This window comes from Takifugu rubripes, chromosome 12 (genome assembly GCF_901000725.2).
Source record: "Takifugu rubripes chromosome 12, fTakRub1.2, whole genome shotgun sequence".
Taxonomy (NCBI): Eukaryota; Metazoa; Chordata; class Actinopteri; order Tetraodontiformes; family Tetraodontidae; genus Takifugu; species Takifugu rubripes.
The window spans coordinates 11,905,827-11,927,333 of NC_042296.1; the positions used below are offsets into that span (position 1 = coordinate 11,905,827).

Genomic DNA, 21,507 nt, shown 5'->3' on the forward strand with positions numbered 1-21,507 from the left:
AACAGGTCCCTCCTCTGTAAGGGCGGCTGCTGCCACCGGGGGAAGGAGTCAGCGCGAGCCTCTGGAGCTCCAGAGCCTGCTGGACATCATCTCTTTCCGATTCTGTCGCCTGCAAGAGCGACTGGAGAGCCTTTATCTCCTCTTGCAAAGACTGAATCTGAAGGTGATTGCTCCTCTGCGGAACAGAGGGGGCTCAGCGGCTCCTTGTTTTTTGATCTCTTGCGTTCCCTTCCAGTGTTTTCCCTAAGCTCTCGTTCTGTGTGATGGCTGCCGCAGTTTCTTCCCTCGCTCTCAACAGTTGCTCCTCCAGCTCTTTCACTCTGCTCTCTGTCAACATCAGCTGCTCCGTAACTTCGGAAATCCTCCCAACCAGGCTTTCCTTTTCGTTTAACGTAACGCTAAGCTTCTCCATTAGCTCAGTAGTGTGCTTTTCCTCAGTTTTAGTGCCGCACTCCTCCAGCTCTTGAATTTGTGACTGAAGTCTGGCAATTTTTGCCTCAAATTCGAGCGTCTCCTTCAGGCTCCTTTCCTCCAACTGCGTCTTTGCCTCTATAAGACATGTGTACTCCTCCTTCAGCTCCTGATAGTTCACCTCAAAATTCCTTTCAGCAAAAGAGAAAGTAGTCCTCTGCTTCTTGATTTCTTCAGTCAGCTCAGCCACTTGTTGATGTATTTGAATATTCTCAGCTTCAAGTGTCTCAATCGTCTGATTTTTTGTGGCCAGTTCTTCTTTTAAATTGTGATTAGATTCAGTTAATGTCCCCTTCTCCACCTCCTGCTCTCTCCATTTGTTTTCCCAACTCTCTTCCTTTTCCCTTGATTTGATTTCGAGCATCTCTGTCTTTTTGACTAGCTGCTGAACTTCACTCTCCATCTGGGTCTGCTTTGCTCCTCTTTTTCTCAGTTCCACAAGCTCAACCTGAAGCTCCTGAAGCTGCTGAACGAGCTCATCTGCTTTAGAGCTGTGCAAGGCAATCTTCAGATCTTCCTTTAACTCCAAAATCTGATGCAAAAGCTCATCTCGCTCCATGACACACCCCGCCTTCTCAGCTTCTAACAAATGCAGCTTTTCCTCATAACCAACTCGGAGCTCGTCCGTCGTTCTTTCATGCTTAACTGCAGCCTCGTTAAGAAGGTTCTCGGTGTTCAGGAAGTTCTCCCTCTGTAACGCCTCCCGGAGGCTGCTGAGCTCTTCCTCGTGGCTGAACAACAGCTGGGTCCTCAGACGATCCAACTCTGCTTCCTGGGACTCTGCCATGCGGTCAAGAACAGCATCTTTCTCCCTCTCCAGCATCTCCAACTTGATCTTGTAGTTGGTTATCTCCGAATCGTGTTTTGCTTCCATCTCCTGGGCTTCTTCCCGAGCAAGAGCGAGCTCTTCTTTCAGATTCTCGATGATCTCTTGGAGGCGGCGCAGTTCAGTATGGTGGCTTTCCTGAGTCGCGACGCTGTTGGAGACCTGCTCCACTTTTGCTTTAGCAGAATCTTGGAGAAGAGCCTCAACCTTGACCTGCAGATTGGTCTTCTCTTCAGTGACCTGGGATAAGCTCGTGTTTGGTTTCATGGCAAATTGCTTGAGACTCTTCTAACAAGAACTGGAGTTCTTGAATCTTAACATTTAGCACATCCACCTCAACAGCAGTAGCAGCAGAGGTTTGGGACCGTTGGCTTTCTTTTAGAAGCTCCAGCTGAGCATGATGTTGAGTGGCTATCTGCTCCACTCTTGCTGCATGCTGCAGATTAAGTTCCTGCTTCATCTGGACTATTTGCTGGCCATACATCTCATCAAGCTCTGCCCTGAGAACCTCAAGCTTCCTCCCAGTGTCCTCTTGCATTTTCTGGATGGCGTCGCTCTCAGACAGGTTCCCTGGTGAACGCGCTTCTGCAGATCTTCTATTGTGCCCATGAGCTGCATGATTTCATTTGATGACATGCGCTCTTTCTGCTTCGAAGCCGCGAGTTCAGCCTTACAGGTTCCAAACTCACTTCGCTCTTTCTCTCGCTCTAATTTAGAACTCTCTATCTGGGTTTTACACTCTTCCAACTCTGACTTTGAGCTTTCCAACTCAAGTAAACATTTTCCAAGATGTGTCTCTTTTGCAGCCATTTGCTGCTGGAGTTCGTGGAGGCATTTTTTGGAACGCTCCAGCTCATCTTCGAGCCCTGTAATGGAACATTCGCGTGCTGAAATGACTCTTTCATGCTCTGCTATGATCAGGTCTTTCTCATCCGACTGGTGCGTCAAGTGTTTTGAGCTTCCTGCTCTTTGATTATTGCCTTCTGCTCAGATATCAACTGAGTTTTTTCTTTTAGAGTTTGTGCAAATGAGTCCTCCGCAATTCTTAATTGCGTAGTGACTGCTCCTGACCCAAAATGACTTTTTCCTGTTCAGCAATTAGCCGGTCCTTCTCGTTGATCCTTTGCCTGAAAAATTCTTCTGCTTTTCTTCCCGCCTACACAAACACAAAAAACAATTTGCAATTAAAACCCCCCCAAAAAAGAGATACACACATCCTGTTGGTAAGAACAGAGAAACCTCTCACCAGTCTCCGTCTCTGTGAGCTTGTTCTGGAGCTGCTTGATGTTCTCCAACTGCTCACTGCTACTCTCCTGGTGCTTGTCCAACTCAGCATTCATCTCGTCCACCTGCTGTTGGTACAACGATAGCTGCTGTCTCGCCTGGAAAAGATCCGCCGCCGTGCTGCTGTGGCTCGTGTTCCGCAAGGTCTCACCTGCCTGCAGCTGGGATTTGACCACAGTAAATAAATTCATAAAGATCAGGACATCAGAATATAACGATAGGCCGTCACAGCTAGGTCCTCGAAGATTCCCACCTGCTGGAACTGAATTTGCAGCTTTTGGCTTTGTTCCGTCAGTTCCAGAAATTCTTTCATGATCTCGTCTTTCTCCTCCCGAGCCTGCTGAAGGTTAGCTGTGAGCTGGGTGATGATGCCATCTCGTTGCTTTAGCGCAGCCTCAAAGTCCTGCAACTACATATGTAACATTTTAATATGGATTAAATGAGCATCAATAGTGATGTATTTACAGGATAAAGAATGAATTGTCTACTCTAAAAATACTAAATCAACTCATTTTGATAAAAGAGCTACCTGCTGCACCCCCTCTGTGCCGAAAGTGGCCCTGATGTCTTCAAGCTCTTCAGTCAGCTCTTCCACTACCTTCGTCTTTTCCGCTAATGCCTTTTCCATATCTTGAATTGCACCTGCCTTTTTCAGTTGTTGCAAGGGTTCCACTTCATCCTGTAGGAAAAAACCCAACACTGTAACCTCATGACTCAGAAACAAGTTAAGTACCTTCTTGTTATACAAGAGTGATTAGGCACTTGAAAGTTGGTAGCAAAGAGCCCAATGCGGAATGCATGCAAAATATGTTGCGTATCATTTTGACAATGATTTTTGCTTTATTTGGAGTAAAGTGTGATTATTGTGGCAAATCTGACAGCATTTTTTTTTCAAAATACTTTGGTATTTGCATTCGTAAAGTAATGCTAATAAGTATTCCTCAGTGTTTAAGGAAATAGCTTAATATTTAGATGCTTTGCTAACAGTTGTTGGTTTCAGTTTTTAAATAAGACCGAAGAGAAGAGAAGATGTGTAGCGGTACTAATCAGCATCTGACTGGATTCTTTCTCCACTGGTTTATTATCACCTCAGTGACTCTGCATCAGAGCACCTCTTGAACGCCCCTCACTTCGCCATTTATCTTTCTTTTGACTGATTTCAGTTAATAGAAACCTTAGAAATGCCAAAGGGTCCGGTCCAATTATAAAGATGACAGCCAGTTGTGTTTCAGAAACACCATTTAGGTGCATGCGTCTTAACCATCCAACATGTGTTAACTGATTCAAGCAGAAGACTGTTAGTGGGTTACGAGAAATGCTGCAAATACTAAATCACAGTCATGGTTACTGTATTCAGTTTGCCAGTAGAGCCCAAAGCAAAGCCAAAAGTACGGCTTAATCGGATTACTGTACCCAGATAAAATCCTTTGAGGACATCATTAGGTTCTCTGTCACCTCATCAAGGCAGCCATTTACCTGTTAATTCATAATGTTGTCAACAAAACATCAGATACGAGTGAACTCCTCATACCTACTCAAGACTCAAATGAAAAAAGCAACTTTGAATTACATCTTGCAGATCTCAGGATTAGATTTCAATTCATCTTCTTAACACAATATGCCAAAATATACCAAAAAGCTGATAATAATCACTAAGACTTGGTATAGTTTAAAAACTAAAGCTTTTTCTCATTACTGCTGAAGTAACAGTAAAGTTAAAGTAAAGTAAGTTAAAGAACTATTATACTCTGATTACAACCAGCGTAAACATATTATAAGATAAGTTCTATTCCACGTCATCCATGTAAATGTAAAGATTATGCCAACTCAATTCAAGCTAGACTTTACAGATGGGGACGGATCCTGAGTGTGCGAATGACGTAAGAGACACATTTTAAATATGAATGAAGCGTGGGCACAGAGACGGATACAGGACAAAGGAAAGTGAAGGTAATGACACCTCTGTTCAGAAATGCCCTCTTACCTCTGATGAGCAATCCTCAGCAGTTGTGGACACTTCACTTTCAGCCTGCAAAAGAAGTGGTCAAATGCTTTAATGGAATGCTGCGATTTCAAAGTAGCTGCAATCAGATCAGGGAACAAATTCCCCTTCACCGTCAGAAACTCACATTTACCTCTTCCCTGCATCTATCTACATGAACACTGGCAGAGGAAAAGTATCGTTTTTTTAATTCCCTTTAGTCACCTTTTATTTATCCATTTACTTAGCATCATTAAGTCTCTCATCTTTATTTGTAAAATTCAAACGTCTCTAATGTCTCGACGGTTTTGTACTTTTCATTAAATTCACCAACACTGACAAACACTAAATATGATAACGAACAAGAATAAAGTAGTTAGAGAAACAACAAAGTAAATAAGAAAATATCTCACACCAACATTCAGGAAGTCTGCAGTCAGAAAGTTTTCAGACCATTTTTCAAGTTGTCGTCTTATGCTAAAATAAATTCCAAAAAAATTAAAATTCGAAAGTACTCCGACTCCAGACTGACAACGTGAAAGCAGCAATTTGAATATTTTTGAAAAGAAAATGTGAAATATTGCTCTGAGTCATTCAGACTGTCCTCAGTTGAATAGCTGTGGCAATAATTACAGCCTCCAGCCTCATGACAGCGATGACAGCAGCTTTGTACCTGGATGTGGAGATATTCTGACAGTGTTGCTTTCAAACTCTGTTGGCGAGGAGCCATGTTTGGGTGTCTGCAGAGCTGTCTGGGTGTACGCCACGGCTCTGGCTGGCCCAGAATATTCACAGAGTTGCTCCTAAGCCACTCCTGTGTTGTCTTGGCTGTCTGCTCCAGGTCATTGTCTTATTAGAAGATGGACCTTTGGCCCAGTTTGAGGTGCTGAGCCCTCTGGATTAGGATTTCACCAATCCTTGGCTCCATTCAGCCCCCCCCCCAACCCTGACCAGTGTCCCTATCCCAGCCAAAAGCACCCCTACAGGGTGATGTTGCCACCACCAGGCTTCGCTGTAGGGATGCTACTGGGCAGGCAATGTTTCCTCCTGCTATGATGCTTAGAACTAAGGCCAAAAAGTTCCATGCTGCTTATATCAGCGCAGAGAATCTTGTTTCTTCTTCCTTTTGATGATTCCATATAAAGAGTTAAGAATGACGGAGTGATGCAGCGGAGGCTGACCTTCTGGAACCATCCACACAAAGGATCGCTGAGCACCGCCAGAGTGACCATTCTTCCATTCCAGATGGAGGTCACTGTGCTCGTAGGAACCCTCCCTGCACCAGAGTCTGCCCCAGATCTGTGCGCCACTACGATCCAGCCCCTGGGCTCTGGAGGCAGGTCTTTCCACCCCATGACTTGGTCTTCACTCTCACTAGTCTGCTGCACCTTTCCCAGTTCTGCCCAGCTAACTGAATTAACCATCACCAGAAGGCTGAATCCACGTGTCACAGGCAGCAACGTTAACTTTCACTGTTAGTTTAATTAAAATCACAACATAACGTGTGACAGAGAAGGTGTGAGGACCTTCTGACTGTTATACTGTCCACATCTGTGTGAACATCTGTCCCGTAGCGCTGGCTGAGCATCACTGATGTGTGGTTTTGGGTTTCTCCCTGTCTGCTGCAGCAGCTGGGAGTCAAAAGCCAAGGTTCTATCAGCAAACACTGTTTTTCCTTTTAAGGCTTTAGAAATTTAAAAATGAAAAAAAAAAAAATGATGCCGACGTGTTTCCACGGCAACCTCCTCCTGCTCACAGAGAGCAGTATTATCATCTCAAAGAGAACCAAACCTCAGTGTTTAAGGGAGCAAAAAAGCAGAAAAAATAGAAAAATTAAATGACAGAAAATGAAAAATGTTTGAATTCTGTGTCCAAGTCTACAGTTTACATATTACATTATTTTCCTTTATTTCTTGTGCCACCTTTTTTGGCTGGTAATGAGAAAATCTCAATCATCCTTTTTTCAAGGTAAAAAAAAAAAGACTAAACAAATGTGGGGAACATTTTCACATTTCCTCCTGTTGACCCATGTTGCAAAACCATGAGATTTAGTCACGCAGACACAACTCAACATGATCACCGGCAATTTCCTGTTTCCATGACAACCCATAGTTTTTATAAGCTGGATGAGCATCACCTGCGCAATGGTTAGAAATACAAGGTCGTGGAGCAAAGTGAAGTCCCTTAAATTGTTTCTGGTAGTATAATGATGACGCAATATATAAAATAAATGAAATATAATCGTAATATTTAAAAAAAACAACATATGGGCCATTAGTAAATCTAGAATTTGCTAAAACAAACCCCTGATTTTATTGCAACACTATTGTACATATAGAGCAATGCATGTAACAATGTAACCACGGTAACAACACTAATCATTTCTGAATCATGACTGGATTATATGGATTATATGCATGTTTGTTCTTTAAGAGAATTATAACACACTTATCACTACGAACAAATGAGTAATTTTGTCATCAAATTGTACAAAATGTGGGCTTGAAAAATAGGAGGCAGTGATTAATTGAATGTTTTCTCACAAAAGTATCTTTTAAACTATCGTTTTTGGTGGTTCTTCATACAGACGCAGCATCATTAGCTCAGTCCTGGACGGCCAGACATTGTCAAATATAAACACCACGTTTATTTAGGTTATCTACATCCACTAGTTTAATTTACTAATCTGTAGTCACTGCCAGCTATCAGTGTTCAAATAAAAATGTCTGGATGACCGACAGTCATATTGTGTCCATGGAAAACCAGATATTCTAAAGCTCTTTGTGTATATTGCAGGTGTGGAACCCCCGACAGTCATGGCCACTGTACAGTCTCATGATGTGTAGGTTACCCACCCACCTCTACAGAGTAGTTCTGATGGTGCTCCACAGTTTCTCCACTCTGCAGCATCCGGGTGAAGGTGAACTCTGAGCTGGGTGCGTCCTTATTTCCTTCCTGTGATCCATCTCGGCCCCCACCTGAGCTCTCTTCTCCTCCAACACCGTGCTGAGGCTCGACCTCCCCCCTCTCCTGCGAGTCCCCTTCCGAGTCTTCGGCTGACTTCTTTTTTCTTCTTCTTCTTCTGCTTCTTCTGCGAGTCCGCGTAAGCTTTCCTCTGCCGGTACTCAGCCAGCTGGAAGGAAGAAGAAATCAAATTCAGTGCTTTCTCCTTGGAAGTCAGAACATCAGCAAACCTCCTTTAAGCCGCATCTGACCAGAACTTCCAGATCTGAAAGCAAGATCTGTCTGTTTAGTGACATTTAATCTACCCAGCACAATTCAGACCAACCTAATGTTCTTAAAAACCTCAGAGGGACCCACCGTTAATCCACACAGTTTAGTGAAACCCAAGTGAAACATAGTGTGCCCTCAAAAAAAAAACCCGGTCCGAGTGAGTCCTCCCTCCCTGGGTCCAAACAACACACAACTCTTGCTGTGCCAGGTACTAATCCTCATTAAAGGGATTACACTTCCCAACTATGTCAAAGGCCTGCCCTGTGTTAGCACCACCATTACGTTACTCAGCAACTAATGCAGTCCTGTTCCAGCTAAGTTACAAATAGCATCACTGTAATTAAACGCACCACGACCAGCAGGGAAAGCTATGTTCATCAATATTAATTATGCCTCATTTAATGAACTAAAGCAACTGTTTGTCATCAAAAGCAACAGCAACAGTCACTGCATGTTCCTTTAAAGAACAAATCAAAAGATTTTTTTGAAGGATTATATAAGATTAAAAAAACTAATTAAGAAATCTTAGTACACATAGGCTGGCTAATGCAATATTTACACATGCTTGCTGTGACATTTACTCCTTTTTCATACTTTATCCTCGATACAAGAGTAACATAATTGCATTTTAAACAGGCTCTTAATCAGTAGCATATTGGAAACAGCCTGAAGAGCGTAAATATCGATAATGTATGCATTATGTATGACAATTTCCCTGCAGCCAGCAGACAGCGGGGCTACACAGCAGCTGCTGCCTGGTTTTCAATAGATATGGGGGGGGGCTGTTGCCAGGGATACCAGTCCAATACCAGCCCACCTGTTGTGGAAATGCCAACGTACCTAATGACAGGGAACGTGTCGATAAAAGATTAAGAAAGATGGAAGGTGTTTTGGGACCCCAAGAAGTGATTAAAAAGCACCAGTATTAGATTGTGACACTGACAAACACCTGGATGGGGATCAGGTACTGGGGATCAGGTACTGGGGATCAGTGCTGACACGCAGTTTTAAAAGGGGTTCTTTCAGTTTCTTTTTATTTGTGAAATTCCTAAAAAGCTTACTGAACCTTGTTTTTAAAAAAATTAATTGTCCTTCTCATTGACACTGTAAAGTTTGTTGCTTGATATTTAAAAACAGAATCAGCCAATACTGATATCTATAAACCCGAATGCCTCCACCAACAGAACCGCGGAATCAGTGAAGCCAAACCCAAAACAGGCTGGTACTTGAACGCCACGTGAAGACCAAACGAGTGCTGGAGATCCGAGCGGGGCCCATTTGAAAGCAGAAACATCGTTTCGATAGTTTCCTTTGGAAAACGATGATTCATAAGCTAAAAACATACAAGTTCCTACTTTATCCTACAAAAATTGCTGCTGTTCGCTGATGACGTAAAGGTATTATATATATATATTCTAAAGGTTAGAGCCGGACACGCCTGAGGTGAGAGTGGGCGCCACGGGTGAGAGTGGGCGCCACGGGTGAGAGTGGGCGCCACGGGTGAGAGTGGGCGCCACGGGTGAGAGTGGGCGCCACGGGTGAGAGTGGGCGCCACGGTCACGCACTCCACCTACAAAGGAGGGCGTGAAAACAAAAAAGCTTCGTGTCTCCGCACGTTCGCGCCACCGCCGGCGTCTTTTCCCACCAAATAATCAATATTAATCAAAGGAGCACATATCGGGGTGTCGGATGCAGAGTGAAGCTGCCGGCAGGACAGGCTGCAGGAAGCCGAGTCTTTCAATGAGCCGCTTATCAAAGCACGTTGCCCTATTTGGCAGCTCGGCTGAGAGCAGCGGCCGAGCATATGGAGCCGGCCGAGCCGCACCACCATCTGGGAGAGGAGCAGAGACTACGTAGGTGTATCCCATCTGCTGTCTGAAAACATTTACACAGGCTTTTTTTTCCTTTTTACACAGGATCTCCATCCGTGGTGAATGGTAGCAGGCCGGCGGCGTCGCTGCGACAGGAAGCAGCCTGGTGGAGGGACAAAGATACAGCAGAGGTCTGATTCAATCAGAATAAATGAGCAGCACATACAAGCAGGTCAGTCCGGTTCAGTCGACACAACCAGTTAAGAAGAGCCAAAACATACATCCAGATAATTATTGATCAACGTTCAATGTAGGACACGAGTCCAATTAAGATTTAGCATTTCAATTCAAAATGTGTTTACTAAGAATTCAAAGACACATTTCAATTTTAACAAAGGTTTAGGGAGGAAGCTCCCATGTTAGTCACCACCAGAGAGCACAAACTGTTCTTTAGAAACTCTCTGAAATGAGTACAAATGAAAGAAATCCCCCCATGACACGGGTGCTGTGATCCGAGGGTCTGAAAGGTCAGTTCAGGTCAGACATGCAGCCCGTCTCTCAAACATCCGATCCACTAACTTCCAGTTAACTCGTGTTTTTAACAAAGTCGTGTTTTAAATACCCTGGAGAGTTCTTTAAAAGGTCTTTGTCAAACCAAACCCTTACAGCTTTGTGCATGTGACACTATTTGAATTCCAGGGAAGAATCCCGTTTGTTCGTGCACTTCTGACAAAGAGGCACGGAAAAGTGCGACTGCCCCCTGAACGAGCTCCACCCATCAGCACACCAGCTCCTTCTCATAGGCTCTGAAAACATGCAGGAATAAAATGTGGCATAAAAGAAAGACATTTTCGGATTAACACACCAAATCATTTCACCAAACGTTGTCAGTGTTTGACCAGATAAGCTGAGCAGGGGACATCCATGATTAGTGGTGGAGAAGATTAACCACTCAGGTCTAATCTAAGCAGATTCATTTCCAGTGTTCCCTGACAACAACACTGACCTGGAGGTTGTGGGAACTTGAAAATCTGCTTAAAGTTTCCATGATAGACGGGACTGCAAGTTCTCCATTATGTTATATGATTCGTCTTGTTCTCGTGATGTTGACGGGGTCTAGCGCCTTCTGTCTACGTCGGTCCCGATGAGCCAAACTAGCATTACGTGGCATTCTGAACAACCTTTATTCCTTTAAAAATGGGACTTGAAATGGGCAGAGAGAAGGTTTTGTAACACACGCAGACTAAAACCTAAAAGGGAACCATAAGAAAGAGCTGTTGGGAAACTAGACACAATGAACAATTTTGGATTGAATCACTCAGAACTGAAGAAGAGAACAAAACACACACACATCTCTACACACAGTAATTACTGCATAGAAACACACGCCAGCTAATGATTGAAAATCATGGAAATTAAATCTGCCTATTGTCACTATTGTTTGCTTTTTGTATCTGTAAAGGAAGTAACAAACAGCTATCTTTTGTGTTCCTCAGATTTACTCCGATTCAAAAAATTGGAATTCCAGCCAATTAGAGGATTCAGTGTTGCTCTGAGACTGACTGCAGCTGACGGGCATCTCTGGATTTTGAAAGTCCTAATACATAAAATCTCTTGTGAAGTTTCCTCCCTACGTGTGGGGCCGCGGTGACATAGCAGTCAGCTCCTTCAGCACCAGAGGCGCCTTTATTATCTAAAATAGTGAAGCCACCACCACGGAGAGGGTCCTTATATCTCCTACTACCTGCTCTTCTAGAAGGCACAAACCCACCGCCAGTATTAAACCTAATGTAACAAAGGACACATCAGACAAGGTGTAACTGGGGTTTCTCTGTGCTCTCAGAATTTCAATTCACTTTTCCATCAGAGATTTTCTCCTCAAAGGATATGTTTTTAGGCATTATATAGTATTTAATTAAGATGAAATTGCTGGTAGGATATAAAAATTATATTCAGGTCTTTTAAGTATATGAAGCAATACATAGCGATTAAAAATCACTTATAAAGAATAGTAAAATGTCTATGCAATATTAATAGCAAAGTTGCCCTTCATCAGTCAAGGTACAAACATCACTTTCTTTGTTATAACACGTGGAGAAGGAGTTATTTTATATGCACTGTCCTGACTGGAACCTCCAGAGTGGTGAAGCTGGCTGATCAAGTCAGAGCTGCACAACTTTAGCAGGTACTGTAAGGTTTGTTGCATCTAGTGAGGATAAGTCCTGTAAATCCTGTTACACCAGCCTGTCAGAGTGGCGTTTAAAACTGGGGCGATGGCGATGCAATGGTCTGGAATATGTAGGACCATCACTGCCTTCACGACCATGCAGGCTGATTCAGAAAACCTAAATTAAACACTGAGCAACAAAGAAGTGTTGCTAACAAAAGCTATGCTAACACCCCCCCCTACCCCCAAGAGCCAACCCCCAGCTGTCAGTGCGGGACACATGTTCCCCCGGTCTGACAGCTGAGAGGGCGCAATGAAAGCAGGGGCTGGCGACAGAATACAACCCACAGGCCCAGCTTTATTCAAATAAGTTGTGAAGACATTAGCCTATTACTTTAAAGCAACAACAGCTGTTTTAGAGACTTATGCTAACACCAAAACTGAGAATCCCACCTTTGCTTTACCGGCCTCCAGCTTCTTTTGTCTCTCCTCGTCTTCCATCGTCGCTGTCTCCGTAGCTAAAATAAGGAGGGAAGGGCTTCATGCGAGATTTATAACAGTGACAAATAAATATGTCTCTAATCTGACTTCCAGAAAGCTTCTACTCGCATTTAGAAAGTGTTGTATCCTTGTTGGTAGTCGGCCGCCATGTTTTCCACGTAAACATGAGACTGCTGACGTCGTTTAGGTGCATTTATGACCACGCCTTCTAAAAGTGAGACATTTATGGTCGTCGGAATCGAGATTTTCACAGTAACGCCAACTCCGAAGATGCGTTTGTGTGACCTCGGAGGATGTTGCTAATATACCATAGAAGTACTGTATTGTGTGGAGTAGCTTCATAATGGTGGTCAGCGTCTTAATGTGCACTACAATTTGGTACACAAAAATCATTTGGGGCCGAAGTTAAAATCTCCTACACACATCGGAAGGAGCTAATAAATGCCTCTGGACAAAGTATTATCAAATAGAGAATCTTATCTAATAACAGAACAACCGTTCATTGTTTAAAATTGCTGAAGGTTTTGGACATTTTTTGGTCTTCTTTGGAGAGTACATTTGCTTGTTTTCATACCTATCTGTCTAACTATCTATCTAGTTCCTATGGTAACAGCAGGAACAGTTGCCAGGGCTGTCCGCGTTCAGATTTTTAAAGACTAAATATTTAATTTTCAAAGCATTGAGTCATCACTTTACACTTTAGAAAACATCTCTGGTTTGCGTTATTCAAGAAAGCATTTTTTTCTTTGAAATTAAATCATTTGAGCATCTCTGCTGACAACTGGCAGGTTAGCAGGACAGTTCACACTTAATATTATGCACATATTATTCCTCAAATTGTTTCTAAAGTGAAAGTTTCTTCTGATTTTAAGAAAGAAAGCATACCAGCTGTAGCAGGAGATGCTGCTCTACGTCTCCGGCTGACAGGAGCAGAACAGCTGATAGTCTGACTGATTTGAATTCCACCCATCTTCTTTTGGACATTCTCTGCAGTTCGATCCCACCTGTGACCTCCTGCAGCGCCCGTAACTGTGCCTAGAGGAACCGCTGTGCATTCGAAAGTTTTGCCATTTCTAAATAATTCATCTGCTGAGGGGGTATCGTGTCAGCAGTTACCCAAGCGACTCCAACCACATTTCCAAAGAAAACGCTAGAATGTCATTTGACAAAATAAATTTACGATTAACAAGGTTTTAAGGGGCAGGAAGCATCCGCTATATTTTTGATAATGATTGAAGCGGAATTGAGAACTGCTGCTGACAACATCATTATGCATTTACAGTCGCAAGTGCTTTGAAAAGATGTTGGGAAAGTGGAGCTGTTGCAGCGACAAATGTCCTGTAATCCAGGGTCTTTTATAAAGAAGGATGATGATTTCGATAAAACAGCCATACTCACTTCATCCTTTGAGGAGTGGGAGTGAAAGCTAATTTAAATAATAAAGATATCACAGTGTCATGATAAATATTCATGAATGCTGGTTCTCAGCAGAGAAGAGATGGAGTGGTCAGTGCTGAGCTGTGAGATACGCCACATAGCAAATGCTCTCTTGGTTAGGAAAGGCAAGACATAAAGTAATTCTATATGTTTGGCATTAATTATTAATATACGTAATTCTAGATATCATACAGGACCTTTCAGGGGCTGAGTAAAACTGTGAGGTCTCAGTCAAAATGCAAACTTTACTTTCTGCTTAATATTAAATTACTGTATATTAATTATATAAATGAAATAAAATGAAATATGACGATTGAAATATTCTTAAAAAACAATGCTATCTGTCCAAAAATGTGTCACCTACAAATATTAAATGCGCAAAAGAACAATTTAATAATTAAACTGAAATTACATAAACAAAGACAAAACACCTAAGCTGAAATAACATGACTTTTTTATTATTGTGAACCTACGTAGTTTGCATATTGAAAAAAAATGCTGTTTTTGCTTCCATCTAGTGGTAGATAAAAATGAAAGAAAAGGAAAAGCTAATCAAGAATCTAATTTACGAAATAAGTTTTCATAGATGACAAAAGTGAAAAAAAATTATGCGAGGGAAACTGCTTTTATTTTAAATTTTATAAAACGTCATAGTACTTGTGATACTGGCCAGTAATTAATGAAATCTGCACATATACACGTTTAACTGCACATACATTTGATACCAGCAGGCGGCGCAATTCAGAGGAAAGAAGAAGAACGAGGAAGAGAAGAAGAAGATGAAATGGCGGATGTTCTCGCGAGTTTTCAACTTTAATATTTCCGCTTTTATGTTGTTAGTTTAAGTGTATAAACCTGGGAAGTATGTGATTCTTTTATAAGGTAAGTGGACTGTTTGATACTTGTTAATCTAAGTGTAAAAATATATAAAATAAGGAATTATTTTACAAGGTAGGTGCGCTGTTTGATAAGATGAACCATTAGAGCCGTTATTATTGACTATCACAATAATAAGATAAAAAAGAATTATGTCTTGCACCTAATAATTGATAGCTTTTATCACCGAGCTTATATGCACAGTTTAAGAGCTTAAAAACAAAATGGGAACTAGTAAATACACTGCATCTTATATACATATAAATTAAACAGTGATGCTCAATATATATAAGGGTTTCTCTCAAAACAGAACTACTAGAGGAACCGTAACTGTAGCTGCCTTTTATAGCAAACACAAGTTAATCTTAGTTAGCTAAACATGTTTCTGTCCAATGTGATGTGTTGTCAAGCCCATGTTTCTTTGATTAGATGTAATTTTTGTTCTTTGACTTCATATTCTCTTTGTTTTTCTCCTATATTGCCAGCATTGATGTCAAAGATGGCAGCGGGACAGGTCCTGAGGTCTGTCCTCGGTCTCCGCCACTCAGCGAAGCTGCAATGCCGTTTTGGTTGTATTTCTGTGCAGTTTACCTGTTTTACAAGGAAGCTTTGCAGTTCTAGTAGCAAAAGTAATGAATCAAAGCTCCCAGTGAACTCAGAAAATCAATCTCTTCTGGAGAATCTAAATCTCTTGGGTGTTGACCTGACGCTGGCACGTCAGCGTCAGCCGGGAGTTCTTCGTAAGCCCTTTACAAACGAGCAAGGTCTCACTACGTTTTGGAAAGCAAAGGTGCTAGTGGCAAAGTCATCGCCAGCATCATAACTCGTTATCCCCGCGCAGTCACCAGATCCTTTGATCACTTGAACCAGCGCTGGGAGTTGTGGAGAAACATCTTTAAGACTGATGCTGAAATTGTGAGCATTTTGGAACGCTCCCCTGAATCTTTCTTTCGGTCTAGTGACAATAACAATTTGGAGAAGAACATAACATTTCTGACCTCGCTTGGCCTGACTCCCAGAGACCTCCATCGACTGCTGACAACGGCACCGCGGACATTCTCCAACCGCTTGGAACTCAACAAAGAGATGGTGAAGCTGCTGCAGGAGATTTGTGCTAAGCTTGGCGGAGAGAATCCAGAACAATTTTCCAAAATGTCATTTCCAGAACCCTTTACATTCTGATCCGTAGTACAAAGAGAGTCAAGACCAACATCGACCTACTGAGGGTATCTCTCAATTGAGTGATTCTGAGTTGCTTTCCTCATCTTGAAGGCTCAGGTGGCCGCTATCCTTGACCTTTCCAGTGAATATTGAAGAAGAATTTTAAAAAGCCTCCAACAGAAGCTGTATTCACTTGGCTGTCAGGAGGCAGGATATACAACAGCTTGTCATAACTACCCCATGGTCCTCTACATTGGTTCAAGCACCCTCATCTCTAAACTGGACTGTCTTCTAAATGGAGGGATAACAATGAAGCAGATACTGGAAAAGCCAAGGTTTTAGACTACAGCACGCAGAAATATTACGAGACGATTGTGGTGCTGAAGAGACTGGGATATGACTTCCAAAAGAATGGCATTAATGTGCTGGACTCTAGCCAAAAGAGATTTTTTGCCAAGATAGAAAAACTCACTGTTTCACAAGATGAATGAATGCTGGAACTCTGTGGAATAATGTTTCATAAAGTTGAATGCTGCACCTGAACTTAGCTTAAGGATAATTTTGCTTTTATTACCTCAATCTAAGTTTCTAGTAAGTAGAATCATTTCTTTGATGTGTTATTTTACAGTATCTGATAGTAAAACCAATTTGAACAATTTGTCATTGTCATATATTGACACAACATTTAAGTGGTATTAAATTCATTATGGTAGTTACAGGATTTTGGAAATTGGGAGAATTGAAGTTTACTGTGTTGGTCAATTAAGTGATATTCAGGGTGTAACAAAGCAGCATTGGTAAAATTGAATGTTTATCAGTTTGTGTTTTTAAAAACAGACAAGAGTGTTTCTCCTTAGTTGCTTCAGTACCTAAATTCTGATTGTTTTATGACATTAGAATTCTTGAAATTAAAAATTGCAGACAATTCGAATCTGTTTGTTTATTCAAAGACTTGGCTTTATTTAAGTTGGAGCTACAATAAACATTTCAATAATTACATTTACAATAGCATTTAAAAAAATAAAATAATAATAAACCCTGGTGGGAAAGGTACCTGGAACTCATGATTCATAGCCAGTGAACCCTCCGGACCTAATTAGAGTGCTGCACCGTCTTTCACGCCGTTGACGTGCTCATGTGAGTTATGTTATTGTGAAGCTGTCGGAACATTTACAACGTTCATGTTTATTTTATTTGTGGCAGGAATGTATTTCTGTATGCTTTAGCTAGTCTATAGCACTTTTCATCATTTACGATTCGTCGGTAGCTTGTTAGCCGACTTTAGCATTCCAATGGGTACGATTGATTATCTAGCTTCACGGTTGTTTTAATGTATTATTTTAAAATAGTTTGAAATTATTTCATTAAAGCTGATCCCAGTAATGTCCAAAGGGCGTCCTCTTGTCTCTCTTAGTTATTCTGTACGCTGGCTAGATTTAGAAATGATCGATTTATTTTTGTTTAAGGATTAGAGAAATTAGAAAAAACTGATGGACAGAGCTGCGGAGGAAACAGTTGACAGTAAGACAGATGCAGCTGTCAAAGGTGAAGCTGCCATCAAACAACGGTGAGTAACCAGACCTAAAAAGAACAAGATAATTATTTTTTGTCCACTGGGTGAGATACACATGTGATAATAGCTCAGTGATGACGTCATAAATGGTCGATTGTTTCTAGTATTACCAAAGAATTTGTATTTCTGCACAAATGGAAGAACATTGTACGCATTATACATTTTCAGGTTCCTAACAACCAAGAAAAATTCCATGAATTTGTGGACTCAGAATGGCAAAGTCTCAATGGAGGGAATTCCACTAGGATGAGAAATCTGCTGATTCAAATGAAACAAAATGTTGAGGAGCCTGACGCCAAAAAGGCCAAACTGGACATGAAGACAGGAATAAAGACAGAAAAGCCGACGGTAAAAGATTTCGAGGCCAGAATAAGTCCAGGCCACACACACAAGCCAACAACCTATGAAGAAAAGCGTCTGTGTCTCTCGGTTTTTAAGGTATCAGAAACTAAAGATGATTTTCAAAATCCACACACACGTCTGGCCAACAGCAGCTACTTTCCGTCTTTGCAGGAGAACAAAGAGTGTCCTTTTGGAGAGAAATGTCACTTTCACCACAATATATCTGACTACATGAGCACCAAGCCAGCTGATATCGGGGAGCGCTGCTACCTTTATGAGGCCTTTGGGAAGTGTGCTTATGGTTTGACCTGCCGCTTCGCCAAGGCTCACACGACCCCGATTTTAAAACCCTGGAAAATGCTGATGTAATAAAAGCCTGTGAGGGAAAGACCTCTATAAAGAACAGTCTGAGTAAGGACCTCCAGAATCGTCTGAGGAAACATTCAGTGGACTTCAAGAAGTCAGCAGAGTACCTCAAAACACTTTCAAATAACAAGGAGAAGTCAAAACAACAGGGCAACGGTAGACGATATTTAATAAAATTTTTTGGCAGCCTTAGGTTTTGTGTACCTTTTGATATAAGAGCTTATGCCTTCATTGAAATGTATTGTATATGAAACAAGCTCTTCATATCTACCACAGGGGATGTTGGTGCAGCAGCAGCTTCAACAGGGGAGCAGCCGCCGCCTGGAGCACAAACACAGGTTTAGGATTTTGTTAGTGTGCTGCTCCATAGGACCTTTGTAGGAGTTGTCTTTTATATAGATTTGTTTCTTGACCAACTGCAGGTTCATCCCAGAAATCTTGACTCCCGTGAAGACTGTTGGCCCACTGACTGATGTGGATGTTATTAAGCTGCGTCCATGTGAAGGAAGCAGGTGAGTCTCAGCAGCCTTTTCTTTAGGTTGCTCGTATACTAAATTAGTGGTAACCTTTTAATATGGAGTCAACCAGTTTCACACTTGACAAATGAGAACAACAATAAGCCAGCTAATAGTGTCGTGTATTTAAGGGAACTTCAACGATTCTTTTGTTTCAGGTCGACTTTAATGACAAGCTTTACCTTGCTCCATTGACCACCGTGAGTGTTGCCTATCTCACTACTGAGCCATTATATTTTAAATGCTGCAGTTTATTTTAGAAGAGTGTGATAAAAGATATGTTCAAGTGTAAATAAGGTTTGGTTTTATACCTTTCAAAGTGTGGAAATCTTCCCTTCCGTCGCGTGTGCAAGCGCTTCGGCGCCGACATTACGTGCGGCGAGATGGCCATGTGCACGAACCTGCTGCAGGGGCAGCAGTCGGAGTGGGCGCTGCTGAACGGCACGAAAGTGAAGACGTGTTCGGTGTCCAGGTGACCCATTTAGAGATTATTAACACATTTAGGACTTCTTAAAGCGTCGACCGAGGCCTCGGCTCTAAACTCCACATTGCCTCTCCAGATTGAGGGCTGCTTCCCCGACACCATGACGAGGTGCGCAGAGCTCATTAATAATAACACGGAGGTTGACTTCGTAGACATCAACTCCGGATGCCCCATCGACCTTGTCTTCAAGAAGGTAAACACTCGATCATCTTAATGTAGCAGCTCATCAGCACAGAAGTGCAAATTGTGTTAAATTCAAATTTGGTTTGCATGGTGTCGTTTAAAGCGACAGTCTCTTAAGTAGTTGGGATCATAAGAATGTTCACACAGACGTGCACCATGGAAATAACCTACCAGCCAATAATACCACCATCCTGTCTCACCTCCGTTTGAGAGACTGCTGGTTTGCAACATAAAAGTGTTCCTGAGGTTTTTGCCATCTAATCGAGATAAACGTGCTGGTAAAACAGGGAAGGCTGTCAACTAACTTGGTGCCCGATTTTTCTCTCTTTTATTATTTTTGTGTATAAAATACAGACACCAACAGGTACTATTAAACACTGACAGGTGGTATTTCTGTGTTTTGCCCCACCAGGGTGGGGGCTGTGGCTTGATGACACGCACCAGAAAGTTTTGAAGAGATCGTGAAGGGAATGAACTATGTAAGTGGAAAACCTTGACTGATTTATCCTCTCATACGTTTGTCTTTTTAGGTCAGATTTGTGTCTAGGGAGGGGAAAATGGGTAGTTTTTTACTTGACCTGTACAGATACAGTGGATAAATGACCTTTTCCTCTCCTGCATAAAGGTCCTGGATTCCCCTTTAACAGTCAAGATCCGCACTGGTGTTCATGAGAAAAGCAACATAGCCCACAAACTTATCCCTGAGATGAAGAAATGGGGAATCTCAATGATCGCTGTAAGTCATGTTAAAATAAAAAAGATCAACACATATGAAGAATATTTCAACATATTTCTAAGGTGACAGTTGATCATGAAAAATGGGAAGACATCTTGTCCCCTTATGTTTTCTCTTATTTAAAGTGTGAGCGTGTCATCTTCTTGTATAAATGTCTTCCCTCATAAAAAATAAAAGCAAAATATGGCAAGAATTGAGGAAATGTGTACACGGTACAAAACAAAATCTTTACAAATTCAAGCTGGAATGTTAAAAAGAGTAAGGTGAGCCAATCCGATCAGGTGGATTTTGATCTGACCCTTCAATCCATGAGATGTGATGTCTTCTTACAGCTGCACGGCCGGTCCAGAGAGCAGCGCTACACTAAACTAGCTGACTGGGACTATATCTCCACTGTTCCAAGCTGGCGAGTCCCGTCCCACTCTTTGGTCTGTAAACATGCTATATTGCTAGATCTATACGCTAGGTTGTGAGGAGACGATCCAAATTGACCTTTATATATTTTCCCAGGCAATGGTGACATTTTGTCTTATGAGGATGCCGTGAAGGCAAAAGAAACTGGAGTTTCTGGAATTATGATTGCAGGTGAGTTTGGTCATTACACATAAAAATATGTAAAATCTAACATATTTGTACAAACTGTAAATGAAAATACCGGTAATTGTCTGGCTTTTCTGCAGAGGTGCTCTCATTAAGCCTTGGATCTTCACTGAGATAAAGGAAAGGAGACACTGGGACATATCGTCCAACGAACGACTGGACATCCTCAGGGATTTCACCAATTTTGGTCTCGAACATTGGGGCTCAGACACCCGAGGCGTCGAGAAGACCCGCAGCTTCATGTTAGAGTGGCTCTCCTTCATGTGCAGGTATGTGCAGGTGACGTTCAAATCATAACGATCGACTGCAAATAAAGAGAAAATCCCAAGCTTTATTATCATTTCCCCTCCCCCCGCCTCTCTCAGATATATACCAGTGGGCCTCTTGGAGCGAGTGCCACGAGGATAAATGAGCGACCGCCGTACTACTCGGGCAGAGACTACCTGGAGTCTCTGATGGCCAGTCAGCATGTTGGGGACTGGGTCAGGATTAGGTAAGGAGAAGGTTGCAAGTAAACACCAATTACTCACTAGTAATCCTGTTTTATTTATATCAAACCTTTGCAGTGAAATGCTTCTTGGACCGGTGCCGAAGAATTTCAACTTCCTGCCCAAACACAAAGCCAATGCTTACAAGTGACTCTCTAACTGCTGGTTGGGGAGTATTTTGGATTTTATTGCCCTAGAAGAAAGTAAGATTGCAATGGATTGAACCTGTTTTCATTTGTGTTCTGTCATGCAACGGAATAAAGATTATTTTACTTTTTAAGTCATACAATAATATTCTTTTCTTGCAATGAAATGTCTCTGCTGTTTGGACATAGTAAAAGAAAAAGTCGCCATCACTGCTTTGGGTGGGAACAAATAAACTGGGGATTGATAAGCAAGTTTTTTCTTTTAATTTTTTGTTAAAACATTTTTATGCATGACATGACCTAAAATATTTTTATCTTGTTGTTT

At 41.9% G+C, this 21,507-nt stretch overlaps 2 protein-coding genes across 2 annotated transcripts; one reads left to right on the top strand and one right to left on the bottom strand.

The window, feature by feature from the left end:
• Positions 1-11: 11 nt before the first annotated feature.
• LOC115251850 (A-kinase anchor protein 9-like) lies at positions 12-12,480 on the bottom strand. Its single transcript, XM_029845525.1, is given in 11 exon segments — positions 12-1,546; positions 1,548-1,861; positions 1,864-2,283; positions 2,345-2,454; positions 2,546-2,742; positions 2,835-2,990; positions 3,111-3,260; positions 3,995-4,057; positions 4,566-4,610; positions 7,422-7,695; positions 12,228-12,480. Coding segments are annotated over 10 exon segments (2,859 nt in total). The 5' UTR covers positions 7,473-7,695; positions 12,228-12,480; the 3' UTR covers positions 12-193.
• Positions 12,481-14,466: 1,986 nt separating this feature from the next.
• dus3l (dihydrouridine synthase 3-like (S. cerevisiae)) lies at positions 14,467-21,434 on the top strand. The gene is given in 24 exon segments (XM_029845394.1): positions 14,467-14,594; positions 15,074-16,886; positions 17,216-17,316; positions 17,491-17,635; positions 17,638-17,711; positions 17,713-17,760; positions 17,836-17,998; positions 18,001-18,186; positions 18,307-18,369; positions 18,455-18,546; positions 18,704-18,745; positions 18,866-18,980; positions 18,983-19,017; positions 19,106-19,222; positions 19,625-19,660; positions 19,662-19,691; positions 19,838-19,948; positions 20,281-20,338; positions 20,341-20,376; positions 20,459-20,532; positions 20,627-20,817; positions 20,914-20,945; positions 20,948-21,041; positions 21,115-21,434. Coding segments are annotated over 21 exon segments (1,737 nt in total). The 5' UTR covers positions 14,467-14,594; positions 15,074-16,886; positions 17,216-17,316; positions 17,491-17,568; the 3' UTR covers positions 21,188-21,434.
• Positions 21,435-21,507: the final 73 nt, after the last annotated feature.